The sequence below is a fragment of the Pseudorca crassidens genome, chromosome 14 (genome assembly GCF_039906515.1).
Source record: "Pseudorca crassidens isolate mPseCra1 chromosome 14, mPseCra1.hap1, whole genome shotgun sequence".
Taxonomy (NCBI): domain Eukaryota; kingdom Metazoa; phylum Chordata; class Mammalia; order Artiodactyla; family Delphinidae; genus Pseudorca; species Pseudorca crassidens.
In genome coordinates, this window is record NC_090309.1 from 13,070,794 (window position 1) to 13,081,128 (window position 10,335).

Here is a 10,335-nt window from a genome sequence, read left to right on the forward strand (position 1 = left end):
CCAACCGATTCCACATCTAAAAGGCCTTGAAGGAGCAGGTCTCAAGGCGGGTGAAATGCGTACCCCCTCCCCTCTCACGCAGCTCCCTCCCTGCCAGGAACTAGGCGCAACCGGCAGTGCCCAGAGCGCGAGCCCATCAGGCCGAGCACGGGCGCCCCACGTCCTGAGCTGCTCACCCTCACATGGTTCTCCACGGCCGCGCGGCCCGCCAGCTTCTTGGCCTCCTCGGCCTTGGACATCGTGGAGGGGGCCGGGCAGACGCTGTTAGCGTCCCCGCCAGCTGTACTTGTGCCGCCAGCGCCGAACTGCGCGCGTCCCGGCAACTGCACGTGGGAACCCGGAACGCCCCAGCTGCTCCCTCCTCCGCCAGAGGCCGCGCCCCCGGCCCGCCCGGGCAGCGGGGCCAGGACCCGCCCGTAGAGGGTGCTGAAGGGCCCGGGTCGCTGCATCCCGCCGCCCCGCTCCAGCCTCCGCCACGGTCCCGCCCCCGGCTCTGCCGGAAGTCTGGTAGTGACGTACTAAGTCCGCGTCTGCTGCAGCGCGGGGCTTTCTGGGAAATGTAGTTCTATGGCTTCAATGGCCTAAAGCCGTGCCCCAGCCTGGACTACCAGCCCCACAATGCTCCGCGACCGGGTTCGCAAATCTCGGCGACAGGCATTGGCGCAACGGCTTGTACCGCCCAAGTAGCCCCGGTGGGGTCAATCCTGGAGATTTTTCTCTTTGCTCCAGCATCTGCGAAGGGAGTGTTAGACGTGACCCTGTTGTTTTTTCTAGAAGTAAGAACGTGGCGGTGGACGAGGCCTGAGGGCAGTTGCTCTTCTAGAGATGTCCTTTTGGGAGTGACTTCTCTAGACTGACGCCACAGGGAAACGCACCTGGGGGCTCCGGCCCCCACTTTACTCCATCCTTAGGCCCCCCCCGCCCCCCACCACAGGCCCAAGGCTACAAATTAGAACGCCCAGCCTTAGATGTTGTTCTGCATTGGGCAGCGTTGGAAGGCACGGTTTCCCTCCAGATGGAGCCTGGCTGGGAACATACGTGTGCCCTGCAGAAACCCTGCAATACTTGACTTAAAAAGGGCTTTCACTGAACCTAACAGCTTTCTCTTTTCTTCTCTACCTTTAAAGTGTCTTGCTGTAGGTGTGGACGAAAAAAAACGCACGACGTAAGGGCAGTGACTTTCAGCTTTATTCTGGGACCTTACTAGGGACTCTAGCCTGGGAGATAAACCTCTCAGCTATGCGGAACTATTACGAAGAGATAGGGGAGGGGCCAGTATATATATATATATATATATATATATATATATATATATATATATATATATATATATATACACACATATATATGTATATGTATGCATATGAATTTTTGATCTAGGAAATGTAGTTAAGCATACATCTTGGTTAAAGATGACTGCTAATCATTAAAAATATATATATATTGAGTATATTTCAAGTTAATGATTTTAGTGCTTTCCCAAATATGGGAAGATCCAAGAATCTAGGGTCATTGAAATTCTTCCTTAGATATGCATCTTAACTATCTAGGGGCCATGTATCCAAAACACAAAATGCTTCATACTGTTTTTCTTCATCCTGAATTCCCCTCAGGGTGCACTGCTGGTGGGGCAACTGCAGGATTGAGACTTAGCTCTTCGTGTAACTGGATGATGAGTGAGACTTCTTGTCTTTCTGTTTGTTTGTTTACAGAGGGAATAGGGAGGGTCAGAGAATTATTATTGTTCCCATTTTACAGGTGAGAAAGCTACTGCTAACACCAGCCTTATAAACTACTTAGAGGTCTTTAAAAAGCACTAGCCTTTGTGCTACTCCTCCAAGTTGGTGGAATCCATTCTGTCTGCCGTGAATTCATCTCCTTCAAAGTCACTTCAGGTCTTCTCCCTCTTCTGTGTGCAAGGCACCGGTAAAAGTTGTGTTATCGCCCTGGTCACCTGGATTCTCTTTGCCATGACCCCTGAGGCTGTCAGCCCCTGGACCTGAAAGGAAAATCAAAATGGAGTCGGTAAGAGAGTTCTCTAAGATGGAGTCAGGAGGCCGTTGGGGAAGTGTGATTTATGCACTTTTAAGCTGACCACTTTCTGTCTTAAAGCAGGCATTCAGGACATCTGCCAGAAGCTCGGGATACTTATCAGACCCTTACCCTAAAATAACTCCAGACAGCCTATCTACTTATTGGGACCCTTACCCTAAAATAACTCGTGACAGCCTAGTCTTTCAGGACAAATATTTTCTTACCTGCATTGAGAATCAATTACAATTCTTGCTAGACAACTCTAATAACCTTGTGGTTTTGTCCGTATAAGCTCCTGGCTTTTTCTCCTCCCCAGAACACTCTTGAGTTTTACCTGAATCTGTGTCTCCCGAATTGCAATTCTTAAGACCCCAAATAAAGCTCCTTCTGCTTGACAGCCTCGATACTGATCCCACTACAATCGCCCACCAATAGTTCAACCACCTCCACCTTGGCCTGCAGGAGGAAAAGTTATTTGAGGTGATACTTGAATCCTACGTTTTAGGCAGAATTTGGAAATTAGCGCAAAGTTCTGGCTGAGATGCAGGAAAAAAGAAAAATACGTGCATCTTCACTACAGTTGGTCTCTACAAACTTGTGGCCCCTCCTGCATCCTCTTGGGGGCAGTCTCCCCCCTTCAGATTTCTCCATCAAAAGGTTACTGGAGCAAATATCAGTGCCAATCTCTGCTTTACCCACCTCACTCCCCACCGCCCCCAGCTGCCCCCAGTCTCCAGCATTTGAACTGGGGCTTCCCACCATCTTGATTGTTCTGCCTGTCTGTCTGCCCCTCTCTGCACAGCCAGCTCCATCTTATTCTTTAGACTCAGCTGAAATCCACCTCCTTAGAGAAGTCCCCCTGACTACCCTATCTAAATTGGGTTCCCACCCACCCATCCTCTATCACTTTACCAGTGTTTCCTTTCATTCATAGAACTTTCCTTGATTATTTATGTTTACTTGGTTTTGTATTTGTTTGTCATCTGTCCTCTCTGGAAAATAATATTCTGGGAGTTCCCTGGCGGTCCAGTGGCTAGGACTTGGCGCTTTCACTGCCATGGCCCTGGGTTCACTCCCTGGTAGGGGAACTAAGATCCTGCAAGCCGCATGGCGTGGCCAACAATAATAATAATAATATTTCTGAGAAGAGGGAATTTGCTTTTTTTCCTCTACAGTATCCTCCGTGTGTCCATAACAAATACCTAAAGCATGACTAGATAACGGATACATTTCATGCCTAACCCCACACTTCACCTTCAGCTGTACAGAATTTCAATTCCTGCACACATGCTCTTACCTCCATGTCTTGAAAACACTGTACTCTTCTCTCAGATGTTCCTAAGGTCTCCACTCTTGTACAGGTTACTCTGTAACCCTGAACCCCACTGCTTCCGGGGTTGGCTGCCCTTCTGTGCTTCCACTCACCTCTACCCTCTCTGTGATAGTTCACCTTGCTCTATTCATGCGACTGTCTCTCTCAAAAGATTGTGAGACTGTGTCTCTTGATAGCACAGACAGTCTATTCCTCATAGAATGAACAGTGCCTGGCTCAATATTTTGGGAGTAAGCAGTGTTCTAAAAGGTCCACCTGTCTGTGCCTCTGTTTTTGTTTTTTTTCTTTCTTTCTTGTCTCTCTTCTCTCCATCTTGCAATCATTTCTCATTCCTGCCTTCACTTTTAACCCTTCTCCTTAGGTCTGCCAATGGTACCCAGTGACTCTCACGGCCAATCTGAAATTCCACTGGCGGCTCTTGGGGCTGAGATTATGCTGACCCTTAGAATAGTTTGAGTATCGTGTTCCTCTGACGCTTTGCATTTGCATATGTATTAATAACAGTGCCAGGCACCATGCTAAATGCTTTGCGGACGTTATCACATTTAATTTTAACAACTCCAAGAAGTGGGTACTCTTATCCCCATTGTTCAGGTAAGACATGAAAGAAGTCCTGACTGACCCAAGGTCACACTGCTCATAGGTGAAGCTGGGCTGCAAACCTTCAGTGACTCTAGGATCAAAAGTTGATCTAACAGAATCACCTAGATGGATGTGTATTCATTGCCTTCCCACACACAGTATAGCCCTAAACTTTGTATAAACCACACAAGTAATGTTTTTTCTCTTTAAAGTCACAAGTAATAGCAATGGACCTTAAGACAAAAATAGTTAATAAGGGAAAAAAGGAAGGAAAAACTCTATAAATGAAGAAGTAGTAACTGAAGGGAAGTCCAAGTTTTGGCTGCTGGACCACTTTCAGGGTCTCACAGAGGGGGGATCAATCTGTGTTATAATCTTAACAAACCACTAAAAATTCTATTTCTTTCTAGATTACTCGCACTGGCAAGAACCACATGGGGCTCATTTTCCCCTCTTTCGTGGGCTGTAATGTCCTTGGAAAAGAGTTTTCAGGGACAGAATGAAGGATCACAGAGCCCATTTTCCAGCACTATTATTGATGGTGGGAGGGAGGGCCTTGAGCACCTCACCTCCTTGATGGCTCCAGTGTGGTCCAGTCTGAGAGGAAACAAGGCACCTTGGCCACTCCCTCAATCCCAGGATGTAGGCTCCCCCAGGGAGATACACAGCCAGCACGCGTGCCTGCCTGGGCTTCAGCAAAGCAAGAAAAACTCTCTCGCTCCCCACTTCCCCACCTCCCTTTCCACTCCCTTCTCCCTCTCTTTTTCTTCAGTGTGTTCATTTGGAAGGGGACTCCCAGGGAACACTGTACAGATGCTGGGATGGACCTGAGGATCCTGACAGAGACTGGCGTGGGGCTAGCTCCAATACACCTCAGGCTAGAGTTCGGATTCCCCTAGTTTTATTCAGGAGTTAGACTCATTTAGAAATAGCTCACATTCTCTTAGCATCCAACTCTCACAACCTTAGAATGGGCCTTTGGAGCCTCAACTTGTGTCCTGACTTCCTTCAACCCCTTTCCACAAGAACAGGTTTATTGTCTACTAGTAATTTTGACTGAGATTTAAAGCATTGGAAGAGTATGAGACCTTGTTATTTCTGATGGTCTAGTGATCAAAATGAGCCGTGGTTAATATACCAGTGTTCTGACCTTGCTAGACACTTAGCACTAGAACGAAGCATAGAGCAGGCCGTTTACCAAAAGCAAGTCTTCCTTCTGGTTGACCACATGGTCAAAAAATATGTATAGGACCATTTCTTACTGCTGTGTGAAACCATTCCTTGCGTAAGGATCAAGCTGCCTCTTGAAATCTTTACAGCAATGGTTGTCAACTCGGAGTGATCTTGTGCCCCCCACCAGGGGACATTTGGCAATATCTGGAGACATTTTTAATTGTCATGACTGGTGGCTGCTACAGGGCAGAGGCCAGGGATGCTGCTAAACATTCCACATGCACTGGTAGCCACAGAGCATTTTCCCACCCAAAGTGCCAGTAGTGCTGAGATTGAAAAACTCACCTTAAAGCATCCTCAAGTGGAAATTCACAGATGGGTCTTCTACCCCAGGCACTTTGTTTCACCTGCTTCATCTACACCCAGAACTTTCACGTGATCGGCCTTCTCCAGTCCATCCTATCGCCAAACGTCTACCCACCTCCTATCACCACCACCCCTTTTGGTTGTTTCCTGTTCCCCAGAGTGCCCTCAGGAATTCACCTCTTCTCTTTGGTCAAGGTCGTCGCTCAGTTCCATTGTTTTTCTTCCTCTGGATGGAGCTGGAAGAGGCTTCACATCCCTGTGAGTTGAGGAGGGGTCGGAGGACATGAAGGAACACAAGCTTTGCCTGGTGGGCATGGGAGGTGGGGGGAAACATCCACGAGAAGGTTCATCCTTTTCACACTGTCAGAGAGATCAGCTCTGGCCCTAATGCCTGCACTATCACCCCAAGAGCCTGTGTCTGTTCAGCCTTGAGCAGCACCAGCCTGGCTTACCAGGTACCCGGCCCCAAAGAAGGGAAGGATTTGTGTCCTTCTTCAAGAAGGAGGCTGGGGACTTCCCTGGCGGTCCAGTGGTTAAGACTTTGCCTTCCAGTGCAGGGGGTGCGGGTTCGATCCCTAGTCGGGGAGCTAAGATCCCACATGCCTTGCAGCCAAAAAAACCAAAACATAAAACAGAAGCAATATTGCAACAAATTCAATAAAGACTTTAAAAATGGTCCACAGTTTTCAATGTGGTCCAACAGGTCCAAAATAACCTGTTCTGCCACTTCAATGTATAAATGAGTCCTCCAGAGGAATCAGGGGCACTTTCTAAGGCTGGACCACACATTTTAGCCATGGACCTTCACTCTCCCTCAGGTTCCTGCCCACTCCCAGGTCTTCCCTGATCATTTAATAAAGTACCACTGCCCCAATCCGCAGCCCTCCAATCCCCACCTCGTGCCCACCAGATCGTCCTATTCTGCTGTAACATCATCTCATTAAGTAATCTGTTTCCTTGTGTATTGTCTGTATCCCCTATTTGTAGAATATAAGCAGAAAACTTGTCTTTCTTATTCACTGCTGGATACATGCACTTGCAGAATGAATGAATCCACAGCCCTTGGCCCCTCCTTTCCCCTCATCCCCCCAACTCCCCACCTTCAGCCTCACTGATGTGGAATAACCTCCCTCTTTATCAGCTTACAAGAATGTTTCAGAGTGTAAGAACTAGTTTTACCAAGAAATTATGATAAAACAATGGACCAGGATAACTCCATCCCGAATGTTTCTCCTGCATCTCTGGAGCTGTTTGCTGCGTGTGAAGCACACAGTAGGCGCTGCTGGATGCTCTGCACAGTGTCTCCGATGTTTTTTACAGTAACTGTTTCCTTGCTGATTTCCCCGACTCAAGGCCCAGCCAGAGCTCAGAGGGGAGGGGCTTCTGGTAGAGACTGCTGGGCCTTGGTGTCACCACACATGTGCGCGGTTCAAGCAGGAGCTGAACAGACCTGAGGTCAGCCACTTCTGTTCTCCCCACTAGAAAAGCAGGACACCATGTCTTGAACACCATTTAGAGTGGCCGGACACACGTTCTAGTAATGAAAAAGGGAGCTGCAGGAAAGGAGCACTGGTTTTATTATTACCGGGAGAATAAAAGCAAAAACGAGTTACTAGTTTTCTGAGCATGTTTTTCTTAAGTTGGTTAGAAAGTCCATGCTCTCCCAAGCTTCAATTTCTTCTAAATTATAATCTAAATATTTATGGGGTTTATGAATAACATGTTTTGATTATAACTTTTAAAAACAGAATTTATGTTTTAAAGCAGTTTTACATTCATAGTAAAATTGAGTAGAAAGTAAGATTTTCCACATACTCCCTGCCCCCCGCACATGCATTGCTTTCCCCCATTATCAACGTGGTAATAAATATATGGTAATCCCACACCAGAGTAATATATGCATTACCATTGATGAAACTACATTGACACATCATTATCACCCAGAATCCATGGTTTGCATTACGGCTCACTCTTGATGTTGTACATTCCATGGATTTGGACAAATGTATAATGACATGTATTCACCATTGTAGTATCATATAGAATAGTTTCACTGCCCTAAAATCCTCCGTGCTCTGCCTATTCATCCCTCCTTCCCGCCATCCCTGGCAACCACTGATCTTTTTTTTTTTTTTTTTCGGTACGCGGGCCTCTCACTGTTGTGGCCTCTCCCGTTGCGGAGCAACAGGCTCCGGACGCGCAGGCTCAGCGGCCATGGCTCACGGGTGCAGCCGCTCCGTGGCATGTGGGATCTTCCCGGACCGGGGCATGAACCCGTGTCCCCTGCATCGGCAGGCGGACTCCCAACCACTGCGCCACCAAGGAAGACTTTGAGTTACTTTTTGTGAAGGGTGTAAGGTCTATGCTTAGATTAATTTTTTTGCATGTGGATGTCGAGTTTTCCAGAACCCTCAGACCTCATGGCCCCAGAAACCTCTGTTTGTTCCCCCTGGTTAACAGGTATACTTCCTGCTAGTAGACAACAAAAGCTAGGCTCAGGCTTTTTGGGAACTCAAAGCTTCCACTTTTTAGTGACGGAATACAGCTGGTGGATTTCTTAAGTACGTTTTTCCTATTTTATATATTTCCTATTATCCCAGTATGTTTGAGGTTACCTTGTATTACCCCCTTATATATTCACCTGGGGCCAAAAATATAGGCAGCACTGCACCTTACATATTTTATGAATGCCTTTAATTTTTACCCCAGAAGTCTTTGATATAAATGAGTTTAGGCGAATTTCCTGGCAGTCCAGTGTTTAGGACTCCATGATTCCACTGCAGGGGGCACAGGTTAGATCCCTGGTCGGGGAACTAGTCACCCTCTGTTCATTCAAATTATGCTCACTGTCTAGACTGGCCCATGCAATGTGCACCAGATGATAGGGCTGCCAGCAATGTCGGGGACTGCACATTCCCTAGCACCCTACCCATTTAAACACAACTTTCTTCCCATCATCAAGTCAAATTTTTCCTCCCCTTATCAAGTCAATTTTTTCTTCCCCTTAAAGAAATCTCCCCTTCTTTGTCCCCACAGAGAACACAGGTCTTTTCTTTCCCTTTTTCTTCGAGAATCTACTCAACTTCAGCAGAAGGTTTCCATTCAGTTGTCTCGCATATTCCCTCAGCAGATATTTATGGAGCAATTCCTATGTGCTGGTTGCTGCTCCAGGTACCAGGAATACAGCAATGGGCCACACAGACAAATGCCTGTCATTCTGAAGCTCTCAGGGGAGTCTGGGTTCCTGCCTCCATTGCCGAGGCCGGGGCATATCTTCCAATGGAAATGATTCCATTTCCTCAGCACCTCAAAGGTAGATGATGCTGTTAAAAGAAAATTCTCCAAATAAGATGAAGTATGACCCCGATACAGGGTGTTTTGGTTTGCTCTTTGCCTACTTTCTTTCTTTCTTTTTTTTTTTTTACAGTGTGCAGAATATAGTCATTATTTTTTTTAATTTTTAAATGTTTTTCTTGAGGTATAGTTCATTTATAATGTGTTTCAAGTTTACAGCAGAGTGATTTGGTTATACATGCATATATTTGTATTTTTATATATATGTATATATATATTCTTTTTCAGATTCTTTTCCATTATAAGTTATTACAAGATATTGAGTAGAGTTATTTATTTATATATTTATTTATATATTTATATATAGTTATTTATTTATAAATAACTATATATAACTATATAAATAAATATTTTTATTTATATTTATATATAATTATTTATATATAGTTATTATATATTTACATATATATACATATATCTGAATCACTTTGCTGTACAGCAGAAATTAACACATTGTAAATCAAGTATACTTCAATAAAATAAATTTTTTAAAATTAGGGTTGAAGAAAGAAATGGATGCTAGGAACTTGAAAACAGCACATGGCTGCCATGCATGGGAGTACAAAGATTATCAATCTTTTGCTTTGTATCCACTGAGCTTAGGCTTATTGTATCTGTGTTTTCATAGTAGGCTGTTCCAAATTCTTTTTGGAAACAGGTGGAGTTATAAATACATGAGACAATCAGTCAAATATTATAATGGGTCGGTATCTCTCGCATACCCAGCTGGCATCTCTCGCATACACATCTACCATCTGCTAGTGTCAGGGATATGATCAGTGAGTGAGCAAGCGGCAAAGGGAAAAAAATAGCTGGAATCGATTCACTTTGTTATAAAGCAGAGACGAACACACCGTTGTAAAGCAATTATACTCCAATAAAGATGTTAAAAAAATAGCTGGAATTAAAATATTTTTGTAGCCAATTTCCATTATGGATATTTTATACAAAATAAAGGAAAGTTGATTTGCAATGCTTTTTGACATAGACCCACACCGGGGATGCCTCTATTTCCCTGCAGATGATAGATTTAAGCAACCAATGAGCAAGAACCATTGCAATGAATGAATGAACAAATTCTGAGCTAGGATTTTAAGAATAGTCCTCTCTCTCTCTCACTCTAGTCAGTTAATTACTTTTACTTACAGGTCCTACCTCCTTTATAACTCTCAGACCCGGCCCCTTTCCCTATGTCTGAGGGGACCTTCCTGTTCCAGCATCTACATTACTGCGACAGCTTCGTAGCTTCTCTCCTTCCTCATCCTCAACTCCCTTCTGCAGTCACCAGAGCAATTTTTAAAAAACAAATCTGGGGCTTCCCTGGTGGCGCAGTGGTTGAGAGTCCGCCTGCCGATGCAGGGGACACGGGTTCGTGTCCCGGTCCGGGAGGATCCCACATGCCGCGGATCGACTGGGCCCGTGAGCCATGGCCGCTGAGCCTGCGCGTCCGGAGCCTGTGCTCCGCAACGGGAGAGGCCACAGCAGTGAGAGGC

General features: G+C 45.7%; 1 protein-coding gene across 7 annotated transcripts in view; it reads right to left on the reverse strand.

The window, feature by feature from the left end:
• Positions 1-483, reverse strand: part of RPIA (ribose 5-phosphate isomerase A) — a 160,876-nt gene extending 160,393 nt beyond the window's left edge. For all 7 annotated transcript variants that reach the window (XM_067704422.1, XM_067704421.1, XM_067704423.1 and 4 more), the window contains exon 1: positions 177-483. In XM_067704422.1, coding sequence (XP_067560523.1) covers positions 177-449 — 273 coding nt within the window. In that variant the 5' untranslated portion in view covers positions 450-483. The remainder of the gene's footprint in view (positions 1-176) is intronic.
• Positions 484-10,335: the final 9,852 nt, after the last annotated feature.